The sequence below is a fragment of the Nicrophorus vespilloides genome, unplaced genomic scaffold, assembly GCF_001412225.1.
Source record: "Nicrophorus vespilloides isolate i.1.1-1 unplaced genomic scaffold, Nicve_v1.0, whole genome shotgun sequence".
Lineage (NCBI taxonomy): Eukaryota > Metazoa > Arthropoda > Insecta > Coleoptera > Silphidae > Nicrophorus > Nicrophorus vespilloides.
In genome coordinates this window covers 377,935-395,231 of record NW_017096804.1, presented here as the reverse complement: position 1 = coordinate 395,231, position 17,297 = coordinate 377,935, and the positions used below count along the sequence as shown (strand labels likewise).

At 33.7% G+C, this 17,297-nt stretch overlaps 1 protein-coding gene across 4 annotated transcripts in view; it reads left to right on the top strand.

Annotated features, from left to right (window-relative positions):
- The window catches only part of LOC108558231 (protein muscleblind), an 85,535-nt gene that overhangs the window by 54,724 nt on the left and 13,514 nt on the right, over positions 1–17,297 (top strand). The window contains exons 4-8 of one of the 4 annotated variants that reach the window (XM_017915069.1): positions 845–928; positions 2,020–2,202; positions 5,937–6,152; positions 11,080–11,121; positions 11,404–11,530. In XM_017915069.1, coding sequence (XP_017770558.1) covers positions 845–928; positions 2,020–2,202; positions 5,937–6,152; positions 11,080–11,121; positions 11,404–11,530 — 652 coding nt within the window. The remainder of the gene's footprint in view (positions 1–844; positions 929–2,019; positions 2,203–5,936; positions 6,153–11,079; positions 11,122–11,403; positions 11,531–17,297) is intronic. The other 3 variants (XM_017915071.1, XM_017915070.1, XM_017915072.1) reach the window with 3 other exon arrangements.

Below are 17,297 nucleotides of genomic sequence, written 5' to 3'. Positions count from 1 at the left end.
AAATAACGAAATTACTGTTTAGTACCAATATAATTAATTTTTTTTGGTCTAGCCGCAATTCAGGAGCCAAGATAAACCAATTAAGTTTTTCACTCCGTATATTTATTTCTATACTCACATAGGGAAAAAAAAATAAAAAGTTTGAAAGAAGCAGCGTTTCTTTGAAGCGCACGTTATTAAACCAACTTCGAGCTACTTTCAAAGAACTTAACGTAAGAATTGTATTAACTTTTGGAATTATAATTGAAATTTCTCAAACTTAAAATTTTATTTATAAATTAATTCTACCAAAAAAAAAAATAATTGAGGCTTAATTAAGTTGTATAATCTTGGCTCTTCGATTGATCTGACGAGTATTTCGAATGGAAAGAAAAAAATATTTAATATTAATATTATTTAATATTTTTTTTTTGTAATATTTGTACAAAATATAATTCATATTGTTTTCTTTCTATAAACGAAATACACGAAAGATTGTTTTTTTTTGTTTAATTTTGCATGGTTTCTCTATAATTTACTTCGATCTCTCGCTGATACGTCATCGACTATATAAATTTTACTTGTCAATTTAAGTTGTAAATTGCGATTGTAGATGGCGTATTAATACTTGTCAATTTAAATTGTAAATTGCGATTGTAGATGGCGTGAAGCGAGAGATGCGAATAGCTTCTTCTGGGTAGCCGAATTTTCTTTTACTATTTCTCTATCTCTCACTGATACTTGTGACTACTACTATTACTACTGTGTTTTTGTTTTTCGTTGATTTTTGTTGTTGTTGTTGTTGTTATGTTTTTTCTGTTTTTTTTTCTGTTTTTCGAACTAATTTGGGTTAATTTATTTGGAGGTGGAACCCCAGTACGAGTGCCTACCCCTGAACCTCTTCCCGCAACACCTCTCCATATCAGTAGACGAACAGTATGCACTTATGGTAACTCGATCATGAAATTACTGCCGGAATCCGGAGGGATCTCTCCGATCACCGCCAACCAATCGTTTTTGTTGTTAAGCTACAAAAAAAAATAGAAGTAAATCAAGCGAAATAAAAATTAACAATGTAAAGGCGAGCTGACACGATCGCCTCCGTCCGGATTCCGGTATTACTTAAAATACAACAAGACAAAGCTTGTATATATATATATATAAATATTAATTATGTAACGAACAAAAAAAATAATTTATTAATTAATGATTATTATATTAACGCTTCGCTTTTTTCGCTATTCTCTCGCGGCAAAGTAATTTAAAAAAAAATATATATATAAGTTTCCGTTAAAGTCCACTTTAGAACTTTAACTGGAGCTTTTTATAAGCGGTAGAAGTTTTTAGTACTGTGCACGGTTCTATATAAAAACAATTAGATAACATTGACATAGCCAACTATTATTAATTATAATAAATCACTTAATTTCTTTTCATCTGAATAAATAGCGATTGATGAATGTTTTTTAGTCGATTAGTTTTGAAATGATTTCTCTTGATTTAGAGTTAAAAAATAGTTGTTTTTTTTTTGAATGCTAGTGGTACGTCCTTTTTGTCTGTCGGACAGAGAAAGGGTTCGGATTAACAATGGGTCTGCGCCCTTAATAGACAGGACCTAGTAATAACGTGGACCCATTGTGCGCAAATTCGCTCTCATATTTGCACTACTCTATGTGACTGATGGAGTTCGCGATTGTATGCAAAAAAAAAGGGACGCGCTCTGCATTTTTAATGTATCCATGCACAGTACTACCATTCTGCTACCTGCACACCATTCGGTTGATACCAACGAAATAAAAGTTAAAAACTAAAATTTTAAATGTAGAAATTTAAAGTTACTGCACACCGCTTGCTTGCCAATATATATATATTTTTTTTTCGTTGTCTTACTAATTATATAATACTCGTATATATATATATATAAATTATAATTATATAAGATGATTTTTGTTCGGATCAGACCTTTCTCATGCTAATTCTGTGTTTTTTCTTTCTGTTTTCTCTCTCTCTATCTCTTCTCATCGTCGTACCATGACGTAGGCCGCCAATCCGTACCTGACGAGTATGCCTCAGGTGGGCAACACGTACAGCCCGTACTTCGCCCCGGGGCCCATCATGCCGACCATCATGGGTCCAGACCCAACGGGGGTCGCTTCCCCCCTCGGTGTAGTTCCTCAGACCGTCGTCGCTCCACAGAAGATGCCTCGCTCCGACAGATTAGAGGTATGTCTCCACCAGATGCCACCGCCGCCCCAACATTACACTCACACCATCCTAGACCTAAGATATAATCACTACTTCACCTTTTTACACTGATCTAACACACACACACACACTCGCATAATCCACCATTCATTCTCAATTATTTGATTTTTATTATTATTATTTTCTTTCTTTTTATTTATTTATTATCTTTAGGTTTTATTTATTTTAGACCTTTACTTGGGTTAAGCTTCTACTCTGCCTAGAAACTAGGTCCTAGAGGTAAACAGAAACTCCCCCTGCATCATTTAATTTTGTCCAGTTTTTTTTTTTGTTTAATTTACTTTTTCTTTTATTTGTTCATTCATTAACACTTATCATCCATTGCTCACACACTAATTATAAAGCGCCTCCCTATTATATACATATATATAAATCTAATTAATCACATCACACACCTATTATGTGCCTCTACTTTCTCTATATATATTTTTATTAACTTTAGTCCGTAGTAAATCAAACAAAATATATTACCCCCTCTGAATTTGTTATATTTATACATGTACATACTTTATCTCTTTATCTCTCTATATATATTATCTCCCCTATGTACAAGACCTATTTCACATGATGTTAAGTAATCTCCACTTTGTGCTGCACATACATTTCAGTTTTTGCTCTCAATTTTTAGTTAGGAAAATCGAGATGCTATTAGTATTCACAATTTAGTTTTTAGAATAATTTAATAAAAAAATATAATAATTTGGTAAATCAATTGAGCTATGAACCAATTGGTGTTTTTGTTTGGTTTTTTTTTCGACAATTTCCGTTGCGGCTTTATTGTCATTGCAGACGATAATATAAAAAGCGTTCGGGAATTATTAGCTCGGAATTTATAACCGCCCCCCGGGTTTCACGTTATTTTCATTACTACTTTTTTTTTTGTTATCCACATTTTTCCTCTTCCTCCTGCTGCGGTTGCACGAGAGAGTGAGACACAGACAGAGGCCACTTTTAAATTATTCAATGTTGTACGTATCGATTGTTTCCCCATGTTTCCCATTCTTTTGTTTCCAACTTCAATTCCTTTGTTTCGCTCCTTCGCCCGAACTATTTCCACCTCCAATGTTTTTGTTACTCTCCTCTCTCTCTATCTCTGCATTTTTGATACTGTTTTGTCTCTGTCTCTCTCTCTTTGTAGTTCTTTTTTTTCTCCAATTCCGTGCATTGCGTTTCGTCCTTCGATTCAGTTCGGACGCCCTTCTTTTCAATTATTTAATTTCATCCATAATGCATCCACGAAGTCTCGATTCGCAGTTGTTCGTAATACATGCGGGCATATGTGATTAGCATCTCGATTTCTGGGGCGGTGGCTAGGCATAAAACCATTATTTTTTTTGTTTCGTTTTGGGAAATTTATTTGTTTAAAATTTTCATACTTGGCGCACGTAAATTGTGAATACACGACTCCCTTTATTGTATTAAATTTAGATTAGAATCGTTCCAAAAAAAAATATTCGGAATTAGCGGATTGCGTGCGTATTATACACGAGATTCGAATCTAGTCGGCGCCGTCTACATACTCGTATGTTTTTTTTTGTTTGTTTGTTATATAAATAAAATTAATCGAAATATTTCTAATTGAATCCACTGCGGTTTTGTGCCTTGGTTCACCTGCTGCGACGACTTTAGTTCTTTAGTTTCAATTATTGATTGATTGTATGTGGGGCACAAAATGTGAAAAGACTTTACTCGTCCTTTCTGTTTCGTATTTTTTTGAATTTCCTATATTTGTGTCCCTTTTCAATTAAAAGCCGCCCATTATTTCGCTTCTCGTTGTCTGTTCTCCTTTTTTTGTTGCTAAAAATTGAATATGAACGTATATTTAAAAAAAAAGTATGTAGTAAATAAAGTCTTGATGATTGCTGAATGTGGAAGGAAATAAAGGGCGCACGTTTTTAATTGGAAAGTTTTGGTTTACCTGACCCCCGTCTATCTCTCTCTATCTTTTACCTTGTAGTGTACTGTATTTATTTATCTTTAAGCCGTCGCATCTTCATACACACTGAATCAAAGTATACATATTACATTTTCACGATTTCTGTGGATAGTTTTTGGTGTACCAACAAAATTGCAAGATACTTGTTAAAAAGACACCTCATCAAATTGCTATGGAAATTTTACAGTTTTTTACTGGAAAATTGAAGGTATACCTTTGCTCTATTAACTTTAGGTAAACCCTTTAATTGGTATACCTGATCATGTTGGCTTCTTTAGTTTAAATATTGTAACTGAATCTAAATATCGTTGATGGTACCAATTTGAAGGTACGACATAAATATCTGTATTGAAAAATTTAATTCCTTAATCTTAAAAATTGAATTTAACCTATGACTTGTGAAAATATTATTGCTAATTAAAACTTATTTGTTGATTTATCTTTTGTAATTGGATCTAATAGTTTTTGATAAATTTCAAATTTGAAGGTAAACTTATTATTTTACATTCAAAATTGCTCTTGGTATACCTTTTATCAGAAATTGTTTGAAGGTATGCTCCATATAAGTTCTAAAGTAAATATATATCAAGATATACAATTTGAAGGTACCCTAAATGTTACATGTCTAAGGTACCCTACAAGGTATTCTGAATGTGTTAATTTTGTAATTGAGCATACGTGGCTCATGGATTGACTCTTTGGTTTCGTGTGGTACGTTTAATTTATCAGCAATTTGAAGGTACCTCCAGAAAATTTCATACGACATAAATATTTGTAATGAAAAAATTAATTCCTTAATCTTTAAAATTGAAGGTTTGTGAATTCATTTGTTGATTCACCTTTTGTAATTGAATCTAATAGTTTTTGATAAATTTGAAATTTGAAGGTAAACTTATTATTTTACATTCAAAATTGCTCTTGCTTTACCTTTTATCAGAAATCGTTTGAAGGTATGCTCCATTTAAGTTCTAAACTAAATAGATATCTAAATATACAATTTGAAGGTACCCTAAATGTTACATGTCTAAGGTACCCTACAAGGTATTCTGAATGTGTTAATTTTGTAATTGAGCATACGTGTCTCATGGATTGACTCTTTGGTTTCGTGTGGTACGTTTAATTTATCAGCAATTTGAAGGTACCTCCAGAATATTTCATACGACATAAATATTTGTAATGAAAAAATTAATTCCTTAATCTTTAAAATTGAAGGTTTGTGAATTCATTTGTTGATTCACCTTTTGTAATTGAATCTAATAGTTTTTGATAAATTTGAAATTTGAAGGTAAACTTATTAGTTTACATTCAAAATTGCTCTTGGTATACCTTTTATCAGAAATCGTTTGAAGGTATGCTCCATATAAGTTCTAAACTAAATATATATCTAAATATACAATTTGAAGGTACCCTAAATGTTACATGTCTAAGGTACCCTACAAGGTATTCTGAATGTGTTAATTTTGTAATTGGGCATACGTGGCTCATGGATTGACTCTTTGGTTTTGTGTGGTATTTTTAATTTATCAGCAATTTGAAGGTACACCTCGGGTGTAGTGTGAGTGAGCGATACAGCTTAGGTTTGTTTGAGGATGCGTCGGTTTGGGATGAAGAAAGTTGATCAAAGAGTCCAGGTGTCCGGAACACAGACGTGTATAGAGTTAGGTGATGATGTTGATGATGAAGAAGTGTGGTGGTGTCTTGTGTTCCGGATACCTGGTGCATTGCAGCGGTGGCTTGAGCCGGGTGTCTGCTGTAGGTGTGCCGCGAGTTCCAACGCGGGGCGTGCAAGCGAGCAGAGTCTGAGTGCCGCTTTGCGCATCCCGCCGACTCTGTGACGGCCAACGAGGACGGCACTGTCACTGTCTGCATGGATGCAGTCAAGGGCCGTTGCAACCGCGACCCCTGCCGCTATTTCCACCCCCCTCTGCACCTCCAAGCCCAAATCAAGGCCGCACAGTCGCGGGCTAGCGCGGTATGCTACGCAATCTTAGGCCGCACGCTCGCTACTATTACTACTACTTACTACTTACTTATACTTTATTATTTTTCTTTTTACTTTATACTTTCTATCGATCTCTCTTCTTTTTCTTCTTCAAGAGAGAGAACGCGCGCGCGACATACCATCAACGATCGTACCTTCACCATCAACCGGTGAAGGCATCATCGTTGACCAACTTCTTCGTACATTCTTAACTTCTCTTTTCGATTCTCTCTTTATTTCTTCTCGCTAGCTAATTAAGCTCTTAGTGTGTGTTGTTTTCCGTTTTGTTTGTTTTTTTTACTTATCATTTTACTTACTAATACCTTTAGTACGAAGAGACTACTTCTCTTTCAATAGCATGAGATCATCTACATCCGTGATTCACTCACTCAATCTATTGTTTTTCTCATCTCGCATACGAATGAATCACGGATCTAAATGATTCTTCGATGTTCTCTTAGTTTGTTTAAATTACGAATCCCACACGTAGCTATAATTTCTTGGGGATTTCTTAGTGTTATTTTCTATATTGATATTTTCTAAATATGTAATAGACATATGTACGTTCAGAATCCCCTAGCCCACTACTACTATTATTATTATTACTAGAGATTAGTTGTACTAGTTGTAAACATTAGTTACAGCAAGCAAAATTCCTGATGCAATGAGACAAACTCGCTATGTTTTTTTTTTAATTATTAACCTCTTTATTATTATTATTACCTCTCTATTATCTACTCACACAATCGTTCATCCGCCGGTGGTTGGGTTTTTATTACTATCTCTCTTTCTCTCTAAATTATGATTTACTCTATCTTCTCTCTTTCTCTATTATATTTCTACTCTTTCTCAGTTGTTTCTATATGATTTGCGCGCGCCCTCCCCCCCTAGTTACATAGTACTCTTGAGACGCGAAATCCCGGTTTGATCCATTTGTTGTTTGTTGATTGTTGTTTTACTTTTAATTTTCTTATTTATTTCTTATTTTTTTTTTGTTGTTTTGTGCAAATCTATAGATGCGGCGCTTTAGATTTGTATGTGTATTCGAAACATGACACGAGATCCGTCAGCTTCTCCGTAATTCCGCTTAGATTGCGTTAGTTTACGGCAAATATTTCCGGTTTAGACTAAAAAAAAAAAAAACAAAAGAAAAACCCACACCCGCCCTCCACCTTGAGTAGGTAGCATCGGAATCCGTCTTCTACACTCACACACAAAAATTTCTATCTATACAATATGTGATCTCTACTCTATCCTGCCAACAAGCCCTCCGCTAAATAGTTTTACAAGCTATGGCCAAAATACTTATTTTATTTATTTTTTTTATTACTACACCTCTTTGCGTGCGAAAAGAAAAATTTGTCGGAACGAAAATGTTGGTTCTTAAAGCTCTAGTGAATATAGATGACATCTAATTGAAGTAAATAGATTTAGCTTTAGTATTAAATTAGTCTAAAATAGTTAAATTATTTGAAACAAACTTCATTCGTTTCACAAAAATGTTTTCTTTTCTGCACTTTGGAGCGCGCAAGGACAACAATAAATTTTTGGCTGCTGAAACCCCTGATCCGCCTTGAAGCAAAGCAAAAATCCTGCGAACGAAAAGAAACATTAGATTCAAAAAATAATACATAATAGATTGTATTATAATTATTATTAGACTAGAATTTTCGAAAATTTAAGCGAAAAAACACATTTCACACACGAATCTTTGCATCTGTCCATGTTTGTTGTTTGTTTTATGATTAATTGGGCTTAAGGGCTTGTTTGCAGGTAAGGTAAAGCGTTAAACTCTCTGATTTCGTTCACTAAATCCAATCACACGAGAGTTTCAGCTGTCGCGCGAATTACGTTTTAGTTTGTTTTTTTTTGTATAGAAAGGTTCTTCATTGCGTCACGAATTCGTTTCTGTTTGTTATTTATATAATATCTGTGTACATCGACCTATGTGTATTATTTTTTCGTTTCGTTATTTTGAATTATTATTGGTTTTCCTCACGAATTTTCTCTTAAAATCGAAGTAAATAATTGAGTTAAAGAAAAAACAAAAGAGCTGTAATTGAAGTTTTGTTTTTGTTGTTCGCTGTTTGTTTCTCGTAATGATTGTTTGATTTTTTTCTTATATATAAATCAATCAGCTTTTGGTGTCCCTTAAACAATCGTTGTTTTTCTTTACAGGTTTGCATGCAAATTCTCATTCAAATCATATTACATTCATTAATACTAATTCATTCATTTTGCGCTCGTCGATTGGGTTTCGTAGATTGAACTTAAATCATTCTCTTGTTTGTTGGTTAAATTTCAGGTTTTTTTGATTCAATTGCAGAATGGTTTAGAGAGGCATGCCCAATCTACGGGATTTAATCCTAAATCCTAAATAGTTTTCTTACAGTAACGATAACTTCGTGACAGTTAATTTTTAAAATTCGCGCGTTTTCTCTTTTTTTTTTTTTTTCGTTACTAGTTTCGTATGACGTTTATGTCAGTTGTTGTCGTTGTGTGTTTGATTTTGTTTGTTTTTTTTTTGTATTGTTTTGGTATCCGTGTGTGTTTGTATATATATATATTATATATTGTATACGTATATAAAACGGAAGAAAGGGGGATATTAATTTAGTGCTGGTTTTGTTTTATTTATCCCGGATGCGCTTGGTCTTGCTGAAAATTCTGCTGCTGTGCTACTACTACTAATAGCCCGCTGCGGTTTCGCCCTTGCTGGCGCCACAAACTGCTGCAGCCCTCGAGATAGGCAAGAAGAGGCCCAGAGAGCCTAGCACCGCCGACACAGATCTATTACTGGTACCGCCTGCTTTTGCATGACACTCTCTTATATACTTTCTTTTATATAATCGTAATTTTTTTTTATAACAAATTTTTATACGGGGACACGCGTCACAAAAACGGGCCACAATTGATGCAAATACACGCGAAAATCAATTGTTTATAATGGCCAGTTTCTTTGCCGCACCTCGTTTTTTTTTTGTGCAATTTTCTCTTGGGAAAATTTGCACTGTTTTTGTTTTTCTTTACACACCTGAAAACACACACACTTTTCGTTTTTGTTTAAATTTTTTTTCTCGAAAGAATCGAATCTTTTTAGAGGCTATAATTTAGGTAGTGGTTCTCCGACCTTTTTTTTTACCATTTATTTTCTTTATATTGGTTGGTTAGTGCGTTTCCGAAAATTTCCCTCTTTGCAGGTTTTTTTTTTCTTCTCTCTTTGTTCTGTTTCTGACCAATGACGCCGGACAACAGATTTAGTTTTTACCTCTTTTACCATTAAATCAAATCTTATACCACCAATATATATATTTTGCTGCGTTAAGGTACCAGAGCTTCTGTATTTTGTGATCGTGCTTTCTTGCTATTCTACTATCTCTACTATTACTACAAACTACATTATGTTTTTTTTTTCCTTGTTATATAATTATTTCGTTGACCAATTCACATTAGTTTATTGTCGACCTCGCCAACCCCCCCCCCATGGTTTTCTTGGCTTTTTTCAATTATTTTCTATCTAAAAATTTACATTTTTTCTTTTTTATCCAAAAATCTAAATCAAACGAAAAATTGCCTCCAAAAAAAGAAACGTCCCTCTGAAGCTTTTGTATTTTGACGCGAGCAGCGCGTTGTTTTTTTGTAGAGAAGTGAAGCCGCGTGAACTGCTACCTGAAAGAGTTGTTAGCATGTTGTGAGAGAGGCTGAGATTTTATATATAATTTTTTTTTTGAAACGCTTTCAGACATTTTATTTTCTTTTCAAGTTCTAACCTCGCCGCAGACTCTCGTGGTTTCTATAGTTATTTTTTTGTTTATTTACTCTTTTGTTTGTGTGTCGTTGCCGAAAACATCCGCCTCCTTTCAGACCAGCAAAAATCGAGTTGCCAGAACAAAGTGACGATGATTGTGTTTTTGTTATTATTTGTAAATTACGACTGAAGCTTAGTTGATACTTTCTTAGGTATTGTTAGCAAATTAGAATACTTTAAAACCATTTTCGAAGCATCAACTTTCGTTTTCGATCGTTTACACAAAGTCATCAGAAGAGAAACTTTGTCCTAGGCAACAAACTTGCTTCTCCGATCGGGAAGATAATCCAAATTTATTCTCTTAGGGCTTTCTTCTAATTACTACTAAGCTTATGTGGCTTTATATATTTTTTTTTTGTTTAATATACCTCTGTAATATACACAGTTTTGTGCATGGATTACAATCCACGATTATCCTAATATGAACAAATTTTTTTAGGCGAAAAATTGGCTTTTCTTTTTTTTTTTCGTTTTTGTTTTATTTTACTAACACTCTAGCTTCTGATCTTTTCAGATGTGCAAATCAATAATCGTTCATGTAACTCGCAACATTCTAGCAACTGCAATTACAGCGATCTAAATGATAATATTGTTTTATTTCCAAAATCAATTATATGATTTCTTTATTATTAATAAATATCGATGATATAAATAGGTTGAGCGGAAAAAAATAACTTAAATTATACATATCTTATACTTACTTTGTTTTTTTTTTCATTGTTGTTTATTTTTCTTCCTCTGTTTTTAATTATACGTTTCGATGTTGTTTAATTCTTTTTTTTGTTGTTTGATTGATTTGATCAAGAACACAAAAAAAATAATAATTATATATTTTTTTAAATTAAGTTTAAAAAACCAAAATAAGAAAGTCACGTCTCCGCAGTCCATGCGAACATCCGGAATCGACGTTTCCCATTTATTTGTGTTGTTGTTGTTGTTCATGTGTCTTCGGATCGCCATTGGCCGCGGAGGTCGTCGTTTGTTGTTTTTCTTTTTTTGTTGTTGTTATTGTTTCTCTGTTGTTTTTTTTTTCTTTTTGTTGCTTTCTTTATTGGTGATCCAGAGTGCTGGTCTCGGCGTGACTAACCTCCTTCTGTTTTGGTGTTTCAGATGGACATGAAATCTGTTGGAAACTTTTATTATGAAAATTTTGTAAGTATCTCATTATTATTTTAAATTTATAGTTTCGTCAATTTTCATTTTTTATTTATCAAATTTTTCAATTAATTTTATCGTTGCTTTAGTTTTCAAGTTAAATTGATTTTAAATTTGGATTTAGTGTGGAAATCGACTTGTCCTGTTTAGAAGGATGATGGATTGATAAAGTTGTTGTTGTTGTTAATGAAGTTGATGTTTTGTTAGGATGTTGTCTCGTGTGGTATTGAAGTAATTGTATATGATTGTGTGTTAATTTGTGGTGTGTTTCTTGTGTAGACCTTCCCGGGAATGATGCCGTACAAGCGGCCAGCAGCAGACAAATCAGGTGTGCCGGTGTTCCAGCCGAACGCGACAACCTACCAACAGCTCATGCAAATGCAGCAGCCCTTCGTGCCCGTCTCATGTGAGTACACAGCCTCGCCTACACCAACCCCCGCGACTTCCTGCGCCTCCCCACCAGCCGCTAGCGAATCCCAATCTGTATTAGCTGTAGCTACCTCCCAACAACAACAACAGCAGCAGCAGCAGCAACAACAAGTTCAGCAGCAGGTGCATATTTCGAAGGAGGCGGAGACGGCTGCTGCCGTCGCGGCGGCAGCGGCTGCCGTTGCGGCCGCCGCCTCCTCCGTTCCCTCGTCGATTGCGGCGAGCTCTCAGCAGCCGATGGTCAGCATGGCGGATCCTGCTACCATCGCCAAGGAGGTCGCTCAGCAGAATTACGCGAAAGCTGTGAAACTGGCCGCCGTCGGTCAATCTCTCGCAGCCGCCGGCGGTAATCCTCTGAACGCTCTCAACTATACGGGCGTAGCTCTGAACAAGCAGACGATGAACATGCCTCCGCCGACTATGAGGTATCCGGGTATACCTGGTATGGCAGCAGCAGCGGCCGCCGCCGCCGCAGCCGCCAACCATCATCACCATCCGCACGCGCTCGGCCTCCACAACCTCCACAATCCGTACCAGCAAGCGATGTCCCAAGCCAACTTCATGAACATCGCCGCTCGACCACCGCCCACCCTGATCCAACATCATCCCCATCCCTACCAATACATGCGTCCCTCGCCTTACCCCACGTCCCACGCCGCCTCAGTCGCAGCAGCGGCCGCAGCTGCAGCCGCCGCCAACAACCAGTACCTCCTCCAAGCCCAATACCCTGTCGTCTCCCAAGCCATGACGAACGTCTCCAGCGCCGCCCAAAACAACAACAACGTCGTCATGCAACCCTACAAGAAACTAAAGACAACCTAATTCAAATTAAAAGTAAAAGTAAATTTCGAGCAACATCACGCGAAGCTTCACACAACAATTTAAAGTCAATACAAAGAGAATTATTTCTATTGCAATACATCGTGATATAAAAAAAATAATACAAAGACGCGCGAGAAATTCGATCTAGTCAAAATTTGTCGTTAAACACCATCAAATGGTTCTGCTGTGAGCTGTGAGCGACCTCCTTGATGATGCTAAATAACCAATCGAAGAGGGAAGAAAAAAAACTACAATATTTATAAACTACACTAAAAATGAAGTAAAACTAAAAGTTAACGAAGCGAGTGCCTCGACTCTGTGATATCCTTGCACCTGCGCTATCTGCACTGCTAAAAAAAAAAATTTTAATTAAAATAGGAGTATTTACAGAAGATTCCTATAATCCATCTTGTGTACCATAAGTTGTTGTGTGTCTCCATTACCAATCCCTAAAAAAAACAAACCCCCCCAAAACCCCCTCCGAAAGCGCGCCTAAATAAAACTTTTGTTTCGAAGACGATCGAAAGTATAAAATATATATATGAAATATATAATGAAATGAAGAAAAATACCAAAACTATTATCCGCATGGTAGAGTCTCTATTTTAAGCATTATTGTATTTGTAAATTAGAGTTTAAAGAGTGCCATTATTTTTTTTCGCTGTAGGGTACCATATATATGCTATCTATATATATATATACATACATATTTATAATTATGTGTAAGTGTGTAAGTTATATAAACATGTGTTTAAAGATGTGTAGTAGTGTATGTAACCGACCCAAAAAGATGTCCGACGCTAGACCGCGCGTTACCACCACCACCACCCCCCAAAACGTACAACCCCCCCCTCATTATTCTTTTGTTTCGTTGTCGTTGTTCTCTTTTTTTTTAGTTTTTATTTATTTTTCTCCTCTCTCTCTCGACAGAACTTATTTTTTTGTTTGTTTTCGAGGTAGGTCTTGGTCAACTTTCTTTTTTTTATATATATAAATACATTGGGTTGCGGACTTAATTCTCGCCTCTTAATTATGTGCTATATACATTTACAATAAACCACCACCTACTAAAGTTCTGCATGTACATGTTATTATGATATTACATCAGCTTCTCGATCGTTTATATAATTATAATCAAAAAAACGCCCCCCCTCTTTATTTTTTTGTGCATGGCATTTATTACAAAAACAAAAAAAAACAAAAGAAAACAAGCATCAAACAGTTGAATCGCATTTCGGGTCTCAGCCTCAGCTCTTTTTGGGTTGGGCTTGTATCGATTATCGATTTATTACCATATATATATATAATTTTTTTCTCTCTCTCATTCACACTCTCTTTATATCTCTCTCTCTCTCTGAATCCTAATCGAGAATCGCATAAAGCAAAGCAGGAAAGAAAGAAACTAATAAGCACAAGCACAAGTTTGGTTCCTTTAAAACGCGCAAATTCAATGATTTCGACGCGTCTCGTACTTATCGCATAAATGGATGTGCGTGTGTTTTAGAATAATTAATTTGTTTCTTTCCGCGTATGTTTTTAGTGTGCTAAATAATATACAGATTCAGATGTATCGCTAAATAGTATTACTTTAGTTTATTTTGGGGGCTAAATTTATTATTATTATTAATATTATTTTGAAAAGCTTGTATCTCGATGATTGTATTATTTTAGTTTTTGTTTCTTTGTTTAAATTACATTTTCGTCGTCGTCGTCGTCGTGTTTACGAGCTTTTTCGTCTTCCTGAGTTTCTTGATCTCGAAGCACAAAAATAAAAGTCCTTTAATCGTTAAGATATATTAAGATATTGTTAGTGTTCATAGTAGTTTTGTTTGATTTAATTTAGTTTTTAGTCACTTTTTTTTCTTCGGAAAGAAACAAAGTTTTAGCGACGTACAAATGTGTCTTAAAGATTTAAAAAACAATTAAATAATAATTTAGATTGTTCTTGGAAAATCAAGTAGTCGTTTTTTTTTTGTTTGTTTTTTTTTCAAGGACTTAGCATTTATTTTGTACAAATGTGGGATACGACTATGTGATTTGATTGATTCTTTTCTTCTATTCGCGGGGGAAAAGAGAGTTTAGAAAGAAAAAGAAAAAAAAACGTAATTTTAATCGAAGAGAGATATATAATATATATATAAGAAATATATTTAAATATAATCTATACATATATATATATACAAAAATAAAAAAAACTATATTAATATGACTTTAAGATAATGTAAACTATATTGTAAACAACTATACTTATTACTTATTATTATTATTTGAATGCATTTTTGAGTGGTATTATTTTGGGAAGGATCAGGATCAATTGTTTTCTGGAATCGGAAACGAATCGATTATATTTTGTTTTGTTTTTTAGAGTTGTAATTCTTAGGCTGTATAGCTCTTCTCTTTATTTTTTTTGTTTTCACCCATGCCTACTATTAATTATTGTGTGTGTTCTTTCTCTATCTCTCATTTTTTTTTCTTCATTTTAGTTTAATGTCGTTGTTTGTAGAGCTTTTGAAGCTCTAAAAAAAAAATGAGTAAATGATTAGAAATTTCGAAAAAAAAAAGTAGCGCAATCAGCAGAGAGCAACTTTGAAGTGCCTTTAATTTTTACACTGCTGATCTGCGCTACACGCACACACACACTTGATTACTATTTGTTGTTGTTTGTTGTCCATCATTTAATTTATATTTAAATATACTTGATTACACGTTTCCTAGGTGTGTGGGTTCACTTTTGTTGTTGTTGTTGTTGTGTCTTAAACGAGAAGAAAAAATAGGCCTCTTTATTTTAAATTTTGTTGTTTGTTGATGAAAAATGATGATGAAAAATCTGTATTCTGTACTTGTTCTAATCCGGTTTGTTTCCATTTCGTTTAATGCGAAAGGATGAAGAGCGGCACCGAAATTATTAATTATTTTTTTTTTAAGTTTTAAAATTTTTATTATTTTTTTTTGAGGTGTATGTAATTTATTATTCCACCAAAAAGCCACTATTTGTAATAATAATGCTTGAAAATGCATGATATTTGTTTTATTAATCATATTATATTATATTTACATTTCGCTTCTTTATTTATCTCTCTCTCTCTCTCTGTCTTTCTCTCTATATTTGTCGATTTCTTTTCCATTTTCAATGGAAGAAAATCGTTGTTTTCTTTGCGTAACCCTTAAAATCCCATTTTTATTATCCACTTTTAGTTTATTAATCGAAATTCCCGCGTCACATCCGCTTTCTCTCTCTCTCTTTAATTATCTCTCTCTCTTGTATAAGTTTAAAGATTTTTATACATAATCATAATCATCACTGGATTTGGAAGAGAGTGATAAGATTTTGACGAGTCTTCGCCTTTTATTTATATAAACAAGAAACAAAGCTTTTGTGGTTTATTAGAGTTGGTTTAATTAATTAATTTGACATACGACGAGCTTGTGTAATGTGCATTATGTAGTAATACTTATTTTGGCTATACGGTTTTGCTGTTACTATTATTATTATCATCATGATTACTATAATTTTATCCTCTTGTTTTATTACAAAATTTTTCATGAAACTGTCGCCTGTACTACAATTTTTTTTATTTATATTGCTTTCGATTAACGCATACGATTCGCACTTCGATTGAGTTAATTATTTGATACATGCACATTTCACAATTGTTTTTTTTTTTTTTGTTGGGAAAAGAAAGAACAGAAATAAAGCTTTTGCGAAACACGGTCGAGCTTCGACTAACATTTACATAGGAAGATGGGACAAAAAAAAAACGTAAAACTTCTCATCTTTCCTTCAGAAGGGAATTTAAACAAAAAAAAAAACGTAGAGAAAAATCCATTCACACACAAAGAAAAAACACGCCCTTCTCTATCTCTTTATTTCTTAGTTTATTTCGTTGCATTTAAAAGAAGAAAATTTATAGCTTTTATTTATTGGTAGTAAGTAAAATTGAATTATTTAATTAATTTTTTTTTGTTGTATTTTATTTTTTTTTTGGGTATTTTTTTTGGAGCAAAGTTTTTTTTATTTATTTTTAATTAATTACTCTTTTTTTTTTGTTTGATTAATTTTTGTTGTGTTTTTTGCAGAAGCCGCCACTAATTTATTTCGTTTTTATTTTTTTATTGATATATTCGATTTCGTAGCCAATCGTCTTCACGCTTACATTGATCGCTTTTTTGTTTGACAAAACAAAACAAAAAACAAATTCTAACCCTTTCCCAGTATCTCTTGTTTTTTTTTTATTCCCTTTTCAGTAAATCAAAGCTTTCTTATAATTGCTTTTTCAACCCTAATTCCAACAAAAGAAATTAAATTATAGACCTTTCCTCGAGTATATTTCTGGAAGCACTCGCTTGAATTAGTTGTTAAATCCCTAGTTTACATGATAACAATTAATATTTAATATAATTGTAAAGATTTCATTAAGAAAAACGATAAATTCAATTTGTTAAACCCGGCGCATCCACCTTAAATATCGAGTGCTTAATTGAAATATTTCCTTTTTTCTCTTAAATTCCTTACATAAATTTCCTTTCCTTTCTCCAAATTTTGCTTGAAACTAATTCACACTGTTTCCTTGGAAGAGGAAATAACAAAAAAAAAACAAAATCTGTCGCACATTACACACAACACAACAGCTGCCGGTGCTTCGATGCTTCTTGGATCAATAAAAAAAAGTAATATCCCCCCCTGCAATTGGTTAGTAGTGAATTTGTGAATTAGTTTCGAAACTGATTCATTCTTTCTTGAAAAGTGTGTATTTATTATAATTATTACGCTTCTTATTTATTTTATTTTTTTATTAATTGAATTAATCTGTATTATTTTTTTTTGTTGTAGGTGCTCTAACAAAATTTACCAATTTTTGCAGCTTTTTACTTTGTTTTTTTAGATTTTGTTTACATATTTACCATTTATTTCGTTTCACAAT